The sequence below is a fragment of the Sinocyclocheilus rhinocerous genome, unplaced genomic scaffold (assembly GCF_001515625.1).
Source record: "Sinocyclocheilus rhinocerous isolate Xijiao unplaced genomic scaffold, SAMN03320098_v1.1 scaffold1931, whole genome shotgun sequence".
In the NCBI taxonomy this organism is placed as follows: domain Eukaryota; kingdom Metazoa; phylum Chordata; class Actinopteri; order Cypriniformes; family Cyprinidae; genus Sinocyclocheilus; species Sinocyclocheilus rhinocerous.
In genome coordinates, this window is record NW_015662696.1 from 35,477 (window position 1) to 53,620 (window position 18,144).

Genomic DNA, 18,144 nt, shown 5'->3' on the forward strand with positions numbered 1-18,144 from the left:
GTGAGTGAGTGAGTGAGTGTGTGTGTGTGTGTGAGTGAGTGTTACCAGCTCTGCAGCTCAGCAAACGTCTGCTTCATGCTCTTGATAGAGGAGTCCATCTCGTCTCTCACCACGACTCTATAGCGGGACAGTGACGCTGCACATCGCTGCAGGTCCTTCACGGAGCGATCGACGTTAGGCCCTGAGAAAACAAACACTAGATCTCCACAAAGCGTCTCGTAAACACACAAGCACTTTTAACAGCGCATGAGCCCCAAAACCTCCAGCCATCGGCTCCCGCACAGAATTAAACATCTGGGACCAGTCAGAGGTTTGGACACACTTTTCACTAATGTACATCTCTTGAAAGCAGTGTTCCTCCTTCACCAGTGTTCAAAAGCCTCATGATGATGACGACAATGCGATGTACTGTAATGTGATGTAAAATATGTGTCTTTTTCTGTCAATCCTAATTCACCGCAGTACTTAAGGAGCATTTATGTGAAACGCATGACTTTCCCTGGAACAAAAAAGGATAACGTTGCTCTCATTTTCCATTCACTTTTACAGTACAGATTAAAAGGCACACAATGACAGTGAGAAGTAATCCTTTAATCTTAATATAGCTTATAAATTTAAGCTTCAATCCCTTGTAAAAACAAGCGGCAGCGTTAAAATAAACAGTAGACGAGGTCAAACAGCTTTCAGTCATGCAAACGTAAAGTCACTCATCTGAACAATTATAAAGATTATGAAATGAATGCTTTACATTAACTTGACTCCAGCTACACAACAGTCTCTCTCACAGCAGGTTTTTCACTTTAAATTTAACACTCCAGCGTCTCTGCAGGTTTTATGAAGGTAGATTCAAGACCATTTAAGACCAAGTGAAGACAATTTAAGGAATAAATTGAATGAAAATCAATTAGTCAATAAGGTCTCTAAATGTAAATGTCTTGTCTTTGCAACACTTCAAAGTCTGACAATACAAATGATAACTTCTCCTGTACACTGCAAAAAGTGCTGTTCTTCCTCAGTATTTTTGTCCTGTTTGCAGTGCAAATGTCTAAAGATTCTTAAATCAAGACACAGTTATACATGATCTTGTTTTCTGAGAAATTGATCAAAATGAAGTGAGTTTGATTAAAACAAGAACCGATCTCAGGAAGCTCAGACTCTCTGTACTGATGTTTCTGTCGGCTCTCCTGTGGTCCGTGCGATTGCTGACGTGAAATTCAATGTAAAATATTTTAATAACAGTACTTCACTATTTTTCTTGAGCATTATTTTGGGGTATCTGTATTTTACTTGAGTTCTGATAAACCGAAAAACGTTTTCATTTACAATAGAAAAAAAATACAATTTCAAGTACAAAGTAAATTTGCAATCATGACTTTCCTCAAAGAATCAAACATTAAAATAGTATTTTTGTTTATTGTAACATGAATAACAGGCCGATCACGCTAACCCTAACCCACGGTCACATAAGTTTAACTTTCCTTTTATTTAAGCAGCCAATGAAACGGCTGGAAGACCTCTACTCCGTGCCACACAGACGGTCATTTAGTCTTCGTTCGTGTGTGAAGCAGACAGGGAGACGAACGCAGACCGATCAGTCTCATGACGATACAGAAACTCTTACCCATCTTTCTGCCGGCAGGACCTCGCTGTGTGTCGCTGGACAGAACGGGCGCAGAGGGATTATGGGAGCTGGAAACAGGCTTGGCTTGAGACTTGTTACTGGTTCTGTGATGGTTCTGTCGCTCTCCGTTATTGGTGCTGGGCTGAGGGGCGGGGTTTGATGTGGACGCCACGCCTCCATCTGCAGCAGAGGAAAGAAGGGCGGAGTTAAACCCCCTAATCACCGCTCAAACACCTGAAGGGCATCACCTGCTCTCCTCAAACACACCTGTGGCCGCTGAAACCTCAGGGGCAGCAGTTTCCAAGTCGAGCTCCGCAGCGTCCAGGGAGGCGGAGTCCAGCTGCTCGCTCAGAGAATCCAGCGAATCACCATCAGCCGCTGCTGAACCGTTGGCATGGAAACCATTAACAGCTTCCTGACACTCAGCGTCCGGAGTCGATTCAGCAGGAGTCGAGTCTGCGGGAACGTCTGTTTGTGCTTTCGGCTTCTTTTTCTTCTTGGGCTGTGAGCGACAGAGCGAACGCAAGCAACAGTTAAACCTTTAAAACATTCATTACTCAACTCGGGTCACAGACACACATTTAAACTGCATGTTTGGTGAAGCTTGTTCCCTCACCTTCTTTTTCCCAGTGACATTCCACTCCTTCAGGATCTCCACGGCCCCGCCTGACACACACACACACACCCCGAGGTTACAGTCGCGTCACACACGGGACACACACACTGCCTCCTATGAGACCTGCTTGAGGGCACTGGGTGTGTGTTTGTTTCTTTCCCTTTTCTTTGCCAGCTTCTATGGCTATATTCATGGTTTAGTTCATTAAAAGTAAAACTAAATAAGATGTTTCAGTTTCATTTAACTAAAAACCTAAAAATTTGGATTTACGCGGTTAAAAACCTTTTTAAAAGTGTCTGTGTGTGTTTGTACCTTCCACAAACGCCTGCACCGCTCGATCCACGCTGTTCTCGAAGTGCTGCAGCACCAGAGCGATCTCATTATTGCTCTTGTTGGGAACCACGGCTCGCACGGCGTTTATCTGACGAGAGCAGAAACATTGAGTGAGTCGAGCCCGAGATTCACAGGAAAGAGTAAAAACACTGACATAAAGAGCACAGCACCATCATTAACAGCCAGACAACGGAAGAAAAGCCATGTGTACCTTTTCCTTCATCTTCTCGAACGATCCTCCTTGAGACATGACCATTTTCGAGTGCGTGTCGAACACCACTCCTGACACATCTGGAGAAAGAGGAGGGAGGAGAGACTGAGAGATTTCCACGTGTTCAGTTCTGAAACGCAGCTTGACTTCAACAGCGCAGAAAGTCTTGGCAGAGGATCTCGGTTAAAGCTTTTCTCCAAAAATATGTAGGTCAAGAGAAGAGCCAGAGAGAGACAGCAGCAGAACGGGGAACGATCGCACAGACCTCATTTCAGGATCGGTTATTACATTCAGAAAAACTAGCACACTAAATGAAGTCTTTAGAAACAGCTCTCCTCAATTCCACTAGCAGTAAAACTAGAACAGAGGCAAATATAATCACAATTCCACTTTAAAGCGGTCTAATAGCTTAACTTTCAGGCACAAAATAAAAACATGACTCCGTTTAGAGCAGTATTACAGTACGCATCCACTGTATGGTTTGTTTCCCAGTTTGTAGTAATGCAGACCACTAATTAAGCAACAGACGTGATCGTTACTGAAGGTCAAACTCTCTATTATATGTTTGCAGAAATCAGAACCGCACTGAGACAAATGAAGCACTCAAACGTTCTCTTATCGCTCCACACCGCCTGACGTTACGTCTGATTTATCTTCATATCTTTATTTGTTGTTTAGTTTATTTTTACATTCATTTCCAGTAGGGGTGGGAATCACCAGAGGCCTCATGATACGATATTATCACGATACTTGTGTCACAATACAATATTATTGCGGTTTTAAATATATTGCGATATTCTGCGATATATTGCAATTTATTCGCATTAAATTCAAGGCATTAATGTTTGCCTACAAAACCACCACTGGCTTCTGCACCCATTTACCTAAATTCATTTTTTCAGAGTTATGTGCCTCTAGAAGCTTGCATTCTGCAAGTGAACATCGCTTTATTGTTCATCCCAAAGAGGCTCAAAATCACTTTCACAGACTTCTACATTAACTGTTCCCTCCTGGTGGAATGACCTGCCCAAATCAATCCGAGCAGCTGAGTCCTTAACCATCTTCAAGAAACGACTAAAAACACATCTGTTCCACCTTTATTTGACCCTCTAACTCTAGCACTCTCTATTCTATTTTAATTCTACTTTATATTTATCTTTTTTTATTTTTTTATTTAAAAAAAAACAAAACAACAAAAAACAAAAACACTAGCTTTCTATTCTTTGTAATGATTATTTATTATATAATATAAAGTAATTTTGTAAGACTTTTTAAATGCAACTAAATTTTAATGATACTGAATTAAAAAAAAAAACTAACATTAAAAAAAGATGAATACTGTAATAAATGTACTGTTCATTGTTCGTTCATGATAGTTAATACATTAACTAACATTAATTTCCTGTCAGCGCGTTATTTGAGCTGACTTTGCTTTTCCGGTGAGCATGAGCGGTACACGAGCGGAACACACACTCATAGCTCGGAATACTGAGCGGAGCGTCAAACCGCGCAGTGACGAGGAGTGAAACGTGGGCGCTGAACACTGCCGGGCGGGGCGTGACGCAACATATATTATTATAATAATAATAATAATAATAATAATAATATGTAGCCTATATTTTCGGTGCATCCTTACTTACATCCCCTCCTTGTTTACAAATCCGAAGTAAGTCCATACATCCGATTTAAACAAGGACGGGGCTTTCCTGATAGCTTTCCACGATGCCGCCCTCTTTATTTTACTAACTTACTGCATGCTGAAGGTGACCCAGCTGACCTCACCAGAAAAAAAAAAAAACTCAACACCACCATCTAGTGGCTTTTAAAGAAAATGATTTTATTATTCTACCAAATAGTATAATAAAAGATTGACACTTGGCGTCCGTGTATCGATAGTGTATCGATACAGTATTGCCGCGGAAAATATCGCGCTACTATGCTGTATCGATTCCCCCCCCACTCCTAATTTCCAGTATGTTTGTCCTTTCCATCTCTAACTGTACAGGGAGTCAGAATTACCATAATGACCCTCATAGTATATATTTTTAGAGCAAACCAGCACATCGATCTGAATTGCAGTCTGTCTGAAGTGGCAAATGCTTACGGTTTCCCATAATTCATGCTTCAGTGAGGCGATATCATGCTTCAAGAGCAGCGCTGGACAGAATGTAATCAAACACTAAACTCTCAGACAAATGTGACTTCTGTCCCTCATCCAGCAGCGCTTAAAAGTGCATTTCTGTCTGTGCTTTACGAAACCAGAAAAATAAAATACACAATCAATCCGTGAATATTAGACGGCTTGTGCAGGTGTTATACTGAGAGATTGCTTGGTAAGGGCCATCATCTCTCTTCATTCAGAACGAATCTACCAGAACATTCCTGCCCAATCTCTCTTCACGACGTCACATCATCTCACAGCAGAAAGGACGTGATCTGACAGCAGTTCCCAGATCAGTGACTAAAGGATGATCGTTACCCATGAGCCCTCAAACTACACATGAACATCCCGTCTGAACTTCCGGTCACATGGTACAGGTGAGGCGTCTGATAAAGAACAGATTCTGACTGAAGCCCCAGCCGATCTGCAAGATAACCAGATAACCGACCGCAGGTTTACTATCAGCAGATGTTAGCAGAGCAGATTTTCATGTTAATTCTCACAGGAATCTGTGTACTGTACGTCACTTAGACTGGATTTATCCAAACTACGCTATCTACTTTCCACGGCTGCACCATAATGACAAAAACCATAGATGTCAATTATTCCATTGTAATTGTGATTAATAATTACGATTATCACAATTAACATTGAATGATGTCTTGAATAGCTTTATATCATTGTTTGAAGCAACTGCATGCCATATTTAATATGAAAATAAACAAGCTGAAAACACTCTTCCTGAAAAACGTATTGCTTTTCTATAGAACTATGCCTCAAATATCAACTATACATTGATTTGGTTTCTTCTTTAAATAAAAAAAGTAAAATATGCATGGTGTTATGTTATACTAAAACTAAAACAATGGAGAAAAAAAACTTAACCTGTAGAAAGGAAAAAAACATCTTAAGTGCAGAATAATTTAAGTGGACTCTTGTGCCTTTACATAATTGTGGCATCTGTAATTGTAATCATGATTAGAAATTAAATTAATTGTGCAGCCGTACTAGTTTCCATTACTCCAGGTTAACTCACAATAGTTCTCCGTCGCGGGAAAGCGTCTGTGCGTGGATCTCCCTCGAGCAACATTTCTCAAGCTCTCGAGCGGTGAAACTGACGAGATGTCAGAAATATCAGCCATAAAGACACGCGACGCAGCGAGGAGCGGTTTAATCGGGTCAAAGCCTGCTGAAGATGCTCAGTTTACAGAGTGTTCTGCTGCTTCCAGCTCCTCGATCAGAGCTCAGCGATTTGCAAAGTCATGAAAACGCAAAGATTTCATTTGCCAAACTAAACCAGAGACTGCGGACAGAGCGACTCAACTGCACCAGAAGCGTTAAAGAAACGTTTCATCAAAAGTAGTCTGGTCTTTGACATGATTTGTGCTTCTACCAAAGACTAAAAGCCCAAAGATCAGCAGTCCTGGAGCGTTCAGATGAAGAGTCGCACTGAACAGCAGAGCACTTCTGCTTCAGAAACAGACCTCAAACTACGAACACAAACGATGCTAACGCCGCTTTCGTGTTCTCAGGTTTCTAACGACAGAATCAAAGTCTCAAATGTAACAAAACTACTTAAATTACTCGGTCACTGCCATGAAAGCATTTGCTCAGGAACAACTCATGACTCAGACAGAACTTTGTAAAGTACTTATTTAAACATAAAATATTTAAAAACAAATGAATTAAATTACAGAAAAAGTGCAAAAGCAGTTCAAGTTGTTCCAACAACAAAGTTCACTGTAAAACAAAGAAACGTGAAGAACAGAAACGCCCAGATCTACCATGATGTTCTGAATCTGATTTTTCTGTCCGGTTCTTAAATCCTGAATTTAATACGGCTGCCAAACGTAGCAGTGTGTATCTAGTGCAATGAAAAATATAACTTATTCAAACTGTGAGTGGGTTATAAACAGTGAGCAAAGAGCGCTGCCTTTATAATCACTCGTGCCATTTCACCGATACGACAGATTATCTGTTCACACAAACACAAGCAGCTGCCCTCCAGACACTAAAGAGCAGTGAAACTGGCATGATGTCTAAACTTTTAGCATTATCGCAACATACGAGACATTCCCTACGTTTACGTCATCAGAATAAGTATTGAGATAATATTACTGATACTAGGGATGCACCGATACCGATACTGGTATCGGTATCGGGCGAGTACTGGAAAAAGTGGTATCGGTGCATCCCTAACTGATACTCAGTATTACTGATGCCATATGAACCGAATCGTATTTGGAGATCGCTCACCTTTATAACCGCTCTTCCTCGCCATCCTCCTCCTCAGTCAGTCGCAATTCTGCAGGAACAGAAAATATCTGGAGTTTAACACCTGCCATTGTAATCAAGACTGTAATTACTTAAAACACTTCAAATCTCAAAACATGAACACTGAGATGGAGAGAAAGGCACTTATGTAAAATGATGCTGACTGAATATCACTGAAGCTCATGGAAACATACGGTGGTGAGACGGTAACGCCGACGGACATTTAGTCAGTATTTGCGTTAGTCGCTCATTAAAGAGCCCAGAAGTGAAGCGATGGTTACTAAAGATGGTTTATCTCTATCACACAAGAAGAGAAACTGTGTGAAATGTCACTGAAGAACCAGCCTTTCCTTTAGAAATTAAAAATATATATACATTCGCATACATATACACATTTAAGATTTTTAAAAAATATTACCCAACATTTTATTTCAAGTTACATTCTAGTTGTTATGGCAGCTAAAGGAAGAACGATTTTAATCACTAATTGCATCTTTACACAACCAAGTTAAGGCTGCACAAAATTCAGTGTAAATACACAATGCTGCATTAAAGCCAGATGACATTATGCCTGCTCAGACCCAGCTCAGCCCTAGCGTCGAGCATACAGCGGGAATTACCGTGAATACATAAGCCACCTCTGAGTCTGTGTAAAGATGCCTAAATGCCACTTCAGAAGCGCTTCTGTGCCGCCTTTGCAGTGCAAACTTTATAATACCTTGCATTTGTTTGGTTAATCCAACCAAGCCTAATTTACAACATTATACACTAAAGGCGATGATGCTCGGAGCAGCTGAGAAATCTTGCCACCAACGGGTAACCAGAGGAGACACAGGGCCCTCGCCCGAGCTAAAGTATCCAGATGCAAAGCTGTTGCCCATTCTCAGAGATTAAGAGCCCAGCAGCACCACTTTAACTCTCACTCCAGCATCATTAATGACTGAGTGTAATAATTAATTATTACTCCTGCAGGCCAGCAGTGATCTGCGTCTCTTTCTGCGCTGCTGTCTGTCACGCGAGGACTGACCTCCACATCTACACTTGGCCTCGATCCTCTCTCTCTCTCTCCCTGCTGCAAAACATACGCCGGAGAGAACCGAACACAACCGAACACGGCCGAACTGAAACGACCTGATGAATCCGTAAGAAACTGAAGTGCGCTTTCATTCCGTTTGCTCTTGTAAAGCCCGTCACAGAAAACACATCTGCCTGAATCACAGCGAGCACCTCAGTGGAGCCGGATCCGTTGTTCCCGAGAGCCGCGCGCGTTCCGCCTCTTTATGAGCCCAATAACCACAGACTCGCTCTCAGGAAAAAGAAACTTAAACCATACAAACACGTACGCGCTCGGACTGACGCACGCACGCACACACACACACACACACACACCCGTTCCCCGCCGGCGGAACGCACCGGAACGTCACGCGGGCGTCGGCACATCGCGCACCTGTGCGCCGTCAAACAGGTAAAGCCGCATTCACGGGCTATATTTAACCTGACCGGAACACCGAGCAGCTGTTTACCCAAGAGGAGGCGCGCGGCGCTCGCATCTGTTATGCAACCGGAATATTCCAGCGGTGAATCGCCGCTCCGCGCCTCGGAACCGGATCCATCCGCTCAGAGTTCCTGCTCAGCCGGTTCCGCGGATCATGCGGCGATAAGACGCGTAACACGAGCTGCGCGATGAAAAGGTGAGAAGAAAAGAGGCTGAACTGGAGCCGGACAAAGCGCCGCTGTGTTCCCGTCTGGAAGTGGGCCACCGGGACAGGAAGCGAACCGAATCCCGGCAGGAACCGCGCTGATGTGGCACTGCGCACGTGACGCGCGCTAATGACTGACACGCGTCAAAACACTCATCCAGCGCGCTTCGAGACGCGTTTGACTGCTGCGAGTGATGGCGATGTAGTCCTGAATCTGGGTGCGTTTATGCCGCGACGCTCAGAGATCCGTGATTCGCTCCCGAACGAGTTAATAATAACGCGCGTGAAACGAGGCAAGCGTTTATGATATCAATCACACTGCGGCGCGCTGCTATGTGGCAGTATCTTAGCAACGCCTCCGCTAGCCGCGGAGCTAATGTATGCTAACCGAGAGCAACGCACACAAAACGACGCACGGATGAAAACAACCGTACAAAGCACGAGATTTAACACACGACTCTCGCCGCTGCAAACGCGCCGCCGAGTGTTTTTGTTCGCGTTAGCATCACGCGCGCAGCCGCGTTCACGGGGAATCACGAGAGCCACGGAGCGGAGCGTCTTACCTGAAGACCAGCAGGAATCCGCGGCGCAGCGTTCGCTCTTTTATTTGACTATTGCGCGATCGCTTGTGCGCGAACGTCTGTCTTTTCTTTCAGCCGGCCCACGCGTCACTTCCGCTCGACCAGCGCGCGCCCCTCACTTCCGCCCTGCTTTATATCCGCACGCGCGGCGGCTGAGCCACAGAGAACACAGTTCATTAAAAGTTCAAATATGTAACAAATGGGAAACGCGCGTGCAGAAGGAACTTTTATGAGCTGAAGGGCCTCGTGCAGAACGATTCCAAAAACTGTTCAGAATTCAATTCATGTTGTAGAGCAACACTTGAAAGTCTTATGAAGTATTGTTAACCACAGTCTTACTGCAAACAGCTAGTCTCGAACCCATCCTAAATCTGATGTCATGAATGAACAGCTCTGTTGAGTCGAGGTTAGGGTAAACCTGACCAGGTTAGTTCCTCTGCTGCTCAGCATCCTCAGGCCTGAACCGGAAGTGATGTGAACGCGGGAAAGCTGACGGGTGATGAGAGCAAGTGAACAGAACAGTCTTTTGTCCTGAAAAACAGAATATGATTTTTGTGTGGGTTTTCATTATTGATGATGCAGCAGTGATAGTACAGCCAGGGCCGCATTAACCTCTGGGCTAGAGGGGGCTGAAGCCCCGGGGCCCGAGCAAGGAGGGGGCCCGTGATTGGCTGAGGAGTAGCTTGACGGACATCGGTACACACCATGACCCTCACATTAGCGCTATTATTTTGTGGAGTTTTCCGTAAATTCCATGCATTACCATTAGAGATTAAAACGTCACATTTGAATTTGGTTTACCAATCAAATCCATTTATTATATATTTTACTTTTGAACAAACGCACCCTATCTATCAGGTGATCGCTGCGCCTAATGTCTGCATTCAGCTCTCTTCACTTCATTCTGCTGTAATCTAGAAACGGTCATGCAAAGAGCAATCTTTGATTAGTAAAAATACCAATACCAAAAAAATTAAAATAGTGAGAGAAAAAAATGAGGAGAGAGTGGAAAACATGAGTGAGTCACTAAAACACACACAGCTAGTTTATTTGACTAAAGCTGATGATGGAGAGGGAGATGTGAACCGCAGATGGACCGGACACATGAGCAGATAAAAACACATTATCCTCACAGATTTAGGTTAGTTTGATTATTAACTTGATAGATGTATAGTGCTTTTTGTGTTTGAACAAACTCTATAGGCCTTGTATATTCGCTGATGGGTTGAGAAATTAATTTTGCGCGTCATGATGTAAGCTTTTCATTTAAACTTAAGCATTGTGGTTTAAAACTAATTTAACTGTTCAGGGACATTAAGCAGTGGCAGAATTCATTTGCTCGTACAGCGCCTGACTAAACTAAGAGTTATTTTTCGCGCATTGTGTTTAAACATTCGAACACACATAGTTAGTTATGTGTGAAAATGCCTGTCTCCTCGTCAACACAGTCATTTGTGTCTTAAATAAACGTTAATAGCTAAAGATAAAGCATGTGCACTAGCTGGCTATTATGAGATCCTGGCATTATATGATGAGATTTTAAAGGGATATTCACCCAGAAATTAAAATACTATCACAATTTACTCAGTTTCAAGTTGTTCTGAACCTGTACGAATTTCTTTGTTCTCAACATAAAATAAGATATTTTGAAGAATATTCGTAACCACTAGAAAGTTTCTGGTCGCTGTTGACTCCAGTAGTGTTGTTTCTCCATACTGTGGAAGTCATGGGGCACAGACACTGTTTGGTTACCAGTATTGTTCCAAATATATACGTTTGCATTCAACAGCAGAATGAAACTCATTCAGGTTTAGAACAACAACATAACTTTAATTTTTGGGTGAACTATTCCTCCAAAGCAGCCTAATATAGCTGCTGTTGCTGTTTGTGTCAATAATGTAAATTAAACATTAGAAAGAAAATCACTGCTTGACCGAATCGCTTTTGTAAAATAATGTATATTGAATTTATACAGTGAAGACCATTCAGTCTATTTGTTGTCTATTCATTTTATACAATATAATATTTCTTATTCAGTGCTTTAAGTGTTTGTAGGTTAATTTATTTGTTCTATTGTAATTCATGACTGTTCACTTGTCTTCAGTACGTTTGTTTTTACGCAGGCTAGTATTTTTTTTAATTTTGTGATATCAGAATTGGTAACAAGAATTATGAAATTGCAATACATCAAAAATTTTGATTGGATACAAATCCTATTTTAAGCTATATATATCATTATTGTGATGCGGGCCCTGCAGTAATTCATAGCCCCGGGGCCCAGTGAGGTCTTAGTTAGGTCTTGTGCCCTGAGTACAAGTTATGCATCTGTATTTCATAAATAAATATTGCAGCACTATTCTCTAATTATTTTCATCCAAAACGTCTCACAGACAACAGGTTTTGTCATCAAGCACACATTAACACTGCATGCACCAAATGGCCATTTCCCATCTACACAATGGTTTCATTTTGGGACTGTTCCTCAAACAAAGCATCATATCACTTCAGAAGATTTGGAATATATTAACAACAACACTCTATGGTGTTTTATTGTGTTATTTTTATTTATTTATTTTTTGGTCCCAATTCATGTTTCTTGTATGCAGGGCCGGATTATCCAAAACCGGGATTGGGCGAGTGCCCTGGGGCACCAAGTGATTAAGATAATGACTAGACCTTTAAAATATTTAGCTGGAAGAGATGTAGATACATAGAAAATGAACAGTTAACCATACAATATGTACAGAGAGAATATAAAATATTTGCATATAAAGAATTGCGATTGGGTCAGGTCAAACCCCCAGCTGCTCCGTGTATGTGTGTGTGTGTGTGAGAGAGAGAGAGAGAGAGAGTGTGTGTGTGTGTGTGTGTGTGTGCGCTCACTTGGATGGGTGAAATGCAGAGCACAAATTCTGAGAATGGGACACCACACCTGGCCACACGTCACTTCTAAAAAAACAGCTTTGACTTTTTTAGGTAGTCAAATTAAATGTTTTTAACATTTATACCTTGGATTATATAGTTTCTCCATAACCAATACACTGAACCAATACACTCCATAACCACACACACACACCACTATCACCAGTAAAATATGGAGTGCCACAAGGATCTGTCCTAGGTCCTCTGCTATTTTCGATATACATGTTGCCCCTTGGTAATCATTCACAAGTGTTTAAACCAAACCATATGATCCAATCCAAAGGCAGCATCAAACCCCAATGTGAACGCTAGAGGGCGCTCTACACAACTCTCACAGTGTATCAGCAATTAAAACATTGAAAATACTTTGTTCATATCATATCCATAATTCCTATATATATATATAAAATAGCGGTTAGGAATTTACAAGGATGGGTGTAATGAAAATACTTTTAATGACATGATGTGTGAAGCTTGAAGAACAGCTGATAGGTGTTTTGTACTGATCTAGAAAATAAAGTTTGACAATTGTGTAGAACTCATATAAGTATATATTTAAATGGCCATGGGAGAGAAATGAAGAAAAAACATGTATATATGTAGAATTATTAATACATCTGAGAAGCTCCACATCCATAACATGAAATGGTTTGGCTCCTGTTTTCAATTTACAGATGATTTAAACAAAAGTTTAGTTTTTTGTGTGTGTAAATATAATATAATATCATTATAAAGTACTAATATTTATAGATATTATGGTAACACTATAAAATAAGGTGACATTTGTTAACATTAGGTAATGTATTAACTAACATGAACGAACAATGAACAATACATTTGTTAAAGTATTTATTAATCTTTGTTAATGTTAGTTAATGAAGATAGTTATTCATTGTTTGTTCATGTTAGTTCACAGTGCATTAACTAATGTTAACAAGCACAACTTTTGATTTTAATAATGTATTAGTAAATGTTGAAATTAACATTAACTAAGATCAATAAATGTTGTAGACGTAATTGTTCATGCAGTTAACTACTGTTAACAAATGAACCTTATTGTAAAGTGTTACCGATGTTATTTTGTTACATTATACTGATGCAGTGTAACTAGGCAACATCACGGCGCACATTTCCCAGAGACAAACAAACCCGCAGTCTCGCGATAGCGACACAGAGCGGAAACGGAAGTTAGCCTTTGTTAAAGATGGCAACCCCCTATGTGACAGATGAATCCGGTAAAACATTTCACACACAAACACACATTTCTGCGTAGATAGGGTTATAATCGCCGTGTATGTTAGTGATCATGCGTGGCGTCGTGCGCGCGAGGCTGAAGAAACGGCGAGACTCGAGCTGATCGCGACACACATGAAGCATCCGAATCTTCTTGGGGTTTTCCTTCTGTATATTTGTGTTTCATTTACTCGAGCTCGTTTTATGCTGCTAAGATACAAACGCTGCAGCGGTGATGCAATTTAGTTTTGCGTCAAAAAAGAGCAATTTCTGGCAACATTGTTGCCTTGATTCCACAGACACTGTCTGAACTGAACTGAACTGGATGATGACATCACTGAATCATCAAAGAACTGACTTCAGCTGTTTGTTATTGTGCTCTTGCGTCATCAGCACACGTTTTCCCTGTTTGACTCTGTGAAGCTGCTTTGACCACAATCTGTGTTGTATAAGCGCTGCAGAAATAAAGCTGACTTGACTTGATGCGCAAAGCCTAATAATAATAATGCAGATAATAACATCAAAACATGATTGCGATGATTAGTATTGAGTGTAGTGGAGTGGGTAACAGCAATAATAATAATAATAATAACCTTAAGGGAAGGTAATTTCAGTATGCAAAAAATAAAAACAATAATAAAGTAAAAGTTTCAGTGTGTCATAACATTCACAAAAATCAAAGAGACTTCTAGTGCCATATCCAGATAATGTGTTCAGTCTCAGCTGCTCTGTCAGTAAAGCATGCGTGTGCGTTTCAGGTAAATATATCGCCGCCACGCAGCGTCCAGACGGCACGTGGAGGAGACCGCGGCGCGTGAAGGACGGATACGTTCCGCAGGAGGAGGTCCCGGTGTAAGCTCGGCCCACCGTTCACTGAAGAACAGCATGATGAGACGCTTGTGTTTCACTCTACATGTGTGCGAATCTGCGCTGTCTGTCGGCTAACGCCTTTCTCTCCTGTCTGCAGCTATGAGAACAAGTACGTGAAGTTCTTCAAGAGCAAACCCGAGTTGCCGCCCGGCATGAACCCCGAGGACGCGACTCAGGCTGTGAGCGGAGCCCAGAAACAGAGCGACGCCGCCGGACTCTCCAAAACCGCCAAGCGCAACATGAAGCGCAAAGAGAAGCGCAAGCAGCAGAGCCAGACCCCGCAGGAGGCCGCCGAGGACGTGAAGGCCCTGAGTAAAGAGCTGGACCGGATGAAAGTCACGGAGGAGGAGAAGAGGGTGACGGCCGAGCACGAAGCTGCGGATCCCACGGCCGCAGAGAATGCCAAGAAGATAAAGAACCTGCGGAAGAAGCTGCGGCAGGTGGAGGAGCTCCAGCAGAAGGTGGATTCGGGAGAGCTGAAGACCCCCAGCAGGGAGCAGCTGGACAAACTGGGCCGGGGCCAGGCCTTACGGGACGAGCTAAAGCTGCTGGAAGGCTATTTGTGAGGCCAGCTGTCGATCAGACGTGTCCGTGTCCATTGACAGTCGTGTCAGGGTGTGTGTGTGTTTGTATGTCAAAGCTGTAACCACTTCATTCTTGTGTTTTATACATCATGAAGACACGTGTGGCAGCATCTTGCGCTCTGGACTCTTGATGCGGGTCGTCCAGAACCCGCACGAGCGCAGATGATTCCCACTCTTTGTAATCATGTCATCCAGACGGAGGGCCGTGCGACTCTCTGCCATAGATTAGAGACTGATGGACTACAGATCCATGCTGTCATCATTTTTTACCACCGTAGTGCATAATGGCATGAAATAATAATGTGTAGAATTGTGTTATATTAAACATAGCATAACAGTCTTCCTGTTTCATGTCCCTGTCTGATCCACAGTGTAGACAACAGCTGAACTGGTGTTTTACTAGTAGGGCTGTGATTCATATCATCTACCATAATATAGTAACTAGAGAGTAACTGATGTTTTAATGATGTGGAAGCTGAAATGATCCGTCATGTCGTGAAAAACAGGCCTTGGTCGTGCACACTCTGTGTGATGAAGACCAGTAGAATGCAGCTAGAATGACCTGAAATTCAAAAATGCTCCTGTGTGAGTTTGTGTCTTATATTTCTATATGATATGATCAACATCACATGAGCAAACATGCTGTTTCAAATATCAGCACAAATGTGATGCTGTCAATATTGTCTGTTTTTGCTCTATTTCACCAACAAACATTGTTCCAAGCGAAATCAAATTGTGCGGCAGACTGGTGTTTCGTCACTAAGTGAATTCGCTTTTTTAAACAAATCAATGATTCAGTGATCCATTCATAAACACATGCCTTGTTCCTGAATAAATCAACTGTTTCAGATCCGAATGAATGACTCAATGACTTGCAGTTTTAGTTTCATATTTAAGGTGTCATTTAGAAAAACATTTATTTTGGTAATTTAAATATTATTTTAGGAGCATTAATCTCAGCATTATTTATGCAATTGTAATTGCCGTGTAAATGCAGCTTCTGTGCTTCTTCTGCAGAGCAAAAAGGGATTTTACTGACACTGGCTTCATTTGACTGGTAACAGCCTGTAGCCTCGTCTTATTCCAGCTGAACTTATTGATTAAATGTTAGAATGTGAGATAAAAGATGATGCATATAGTGGTGTGAAAAATAAAAAAAAAAAGAAATCAGGAAGGAGGCCAACACTTTTTCACACCACTATATCTAATAAGGTCAGAAAACATTGCCCTTATGAAGGTAAAAATGCCCCTGGAGATCGATTTAAGATCAATGAATCGTCGCTTAAAGGAAAAGTTCATTTCTGAGAGTGTTTGAGCCTCCAGACATGACACCAAAGGTCACAGCCGGGGTCAAATCCTGTTTAATGTGTTTATCATTACAGATTGGCATGTTCTAGTGCAGGGATGAGCAGCGGTCAGTGTCTGCAGGATTACATGATCAATTACAGACAAAGAAAACAGCGCTGAATGAGATCAAGGTCACTGTTTTTAAAGCTGCGGTGTGTTGTTTCTGCTCCCCCAAACAGAACTGATCATTCACAGATGATTTCCTGAAAGGTTTCCCTAAACACTCTGTCTTCCATTGCTCAGCCAAACAGATGGACCCGCCCCCAAACCCACGTCACTGGTCAGAAGATGAATCAGTTACCCCACTGAAATCAAACTACTAATGACTGACTTACAGTGACTCTGAACACGAAACTGACACACCACTAACCAAAGCACACTTAAACCAATGTCTGCATTTCTCTTCCAGCAGGCTTCCTAATCTAGTTGTCTAGATTATAAACCTGGCATTGAGGGATTGTTGGCTCTTAGACAAATGGATTTGTTCCTCTTTTCTAAGTTGGTCTGGATAAAAACATCTTATAAATGTAACTATAAACTTAAAATACACTGGAGACACAACAAGAGACACGTTATCAGCAGAATGTTTTAAAACACTGAAGGACGCACACATGAATCCTCACACTCAATCACTCTTCTACTCCGAGGCTAATTATAGTGGTAATTATAAACTTCACACTTCCTCTCGCTCAACCCCAACTCTCATGAGAATCGGCTTGTTTGTGCTGTCTGACAGACAACGAACCCCTAGGAACTCAAATCTGTTCTGAATATATTTCAGATCACTTGAGTGTAAAGATTTTAAAATTAACTAGTTAATATTATTACGGAGACAAAATGAAGTATTTCAGCCTAATAAACGTCTGATTTTGATCATGAAGCCTCGTTAAATCTACAGACGTCACCAGACAGGAAGGTCATTCGTGGGCACTAACGGCTTTTACAGATGCTAAAGCCCACGTCCACCTGACTCCTGCAGTGTGATGTCATTTCCTGCTGGAACATTTAGGCCTCACAATTCAGCACATGTGATGTGATGTGCTGCTCTTGGACACACACACATACACACACACACACACACACACACACACTCTCACACACACACACTCACACACACACACTTGTTTGTTTGTTCTGCACAGCATGACTTCACATAGCTCCATTGACCGCAATGATCTGGACCAAACCTCCAAACTAAACTCCAGACACACACGCCCAGACGAGTCACAAACAGATCTAGAGCTGACTGAACTCATGCGAGACGTGATCCCCGCTGCTGCTCGTGTTCCTGTGGCCTTCGAGCTCCAGATCTCAGTCCAGCAGAGATGCGAGTCCTGGTCCTGATGACGCTGATGTCAGCGTGTGCCACTCTGGATCCTGCAGCGCTGAAGGAGGCTACGGTAAGGAGAACTCATCAGTAAGGCTGTTTCTGTTCGAGAACACTCATCTTCAGATATTATTATTATAAAGAGTCGTGCTGTAGAAGCTGGTTTTCATGTCTGTCTGCGTCTCTCAGGTCTATCTGAAGAGATACGGTTATTTACCTTCATTCTCCAGCGCTGATCATCAGGGGATTCAAACAGAGCAAATGAATGAGGCTCTTCGGTATCACACACTCACAAACACACTCACACACACACACACTCACACTCACACACACTCACACACACACACACACTCACACAAACACA

The 18,144-nt window shown here is 42.1% G+C and overlaps 3 protein-coding genes across 6 annotated transcripts in view; 2 read left to right on the forward strand and 1 right to left on the reverse strand.

The window, feature by feature from the left end:
- The window catches only part of LOC107728257 (spermatogenesis-associated serine-rich protein 2-like), a 20,508-nt gene extending 10,609 nt beyond the window's left edge, over window positions 1-9,899 (reverse strand). For 2 of the 4 annotated variants that reach the window (XM_016538370.1, XM_016538369.1), the window contains exons 1-8: window positions 9,480-9,614; window positions 7,199-7,247; window positions 2,782-2,861; window positions 2,550-2,658; window positions 2,238-2,287; window positions 1,889-2,123; window positions 1,622-1,801; window positions 46-181 (exon numbers count right to left, since the gene is read on the reverse strand). In XM_016538370.1, the coding sequence (XP_016393856.1) occupies window positions 46-181; window positions 1,622-1,801; window positions 1,889-2,123; window positions 2,238-2,287; window positions 2,550-2,658; window positions 2,782-2,861; window positions 7,199-7,223 (815 nt within the window). In that variant the 5' untranslated portion in view covers window positions 7,224-7,247; window positions 9,480-9,614. Of the gene's footprint in view, window positions 1-45; window positions 182-1,621; window positions 1,802-1,888; window positions 2,124-2,237; window positions 2,288-2,549; window positions 2,659-2,781; window positions 2,862-7,198; window positions 7,248-8,739; window positions 8,765-9,479; window positions 9,615-9,836 lie in introns of those variants that run through there. The other 2 variants (XM_016538371.1, XM_016538372.1) reach the window with 2 other exon arrangements.
- Window positions 9,900-13,563: 3,664 nt separating this feature from the next.
- Window positions 13,564-15,446, forward strand: pym1 (PYM homolog 1, exon junction complex associated factor). Its single transcript, XM_016538379.1, has 3 exons — window positions 13,564-13,654; window positions 14,411-14,504; window positions 14,620-15,446. Exons 1-3 carry the CDS (start codon window positions 13,624-13,626, stop codon window positions 15,086-15,088), a joined length of 594 nt encoding a protein of 197 aa, XP_016393865.1. The 5' UTR covers window positions 13,564-13,623; the 3' UTR covers window positions 15,089-15,446.
- Window positions 15,447-17,796: 2,350 nt separating this feature from the next.
- LOC107728247 (matrix metalloproteinase-19-like) overlaps window positions 17,797-18,144 on the forward strand; it is a 7,282-nt gene continuing 6,934 nt past the window's right edge. The window contains exons 1-2 of the mRNA XM_016538355.1: window positions 17,797-17,853; window positions 17,970-18,058. Coding sequence (XP_016393841.1) covers window positions 17,797-17,853; window positions 17,970-18,058 — 146 coding nt within the window. The remainder of the gene's footprint in view (window positions 17,854-17,969; window positions 18,059-18,144) is intronic.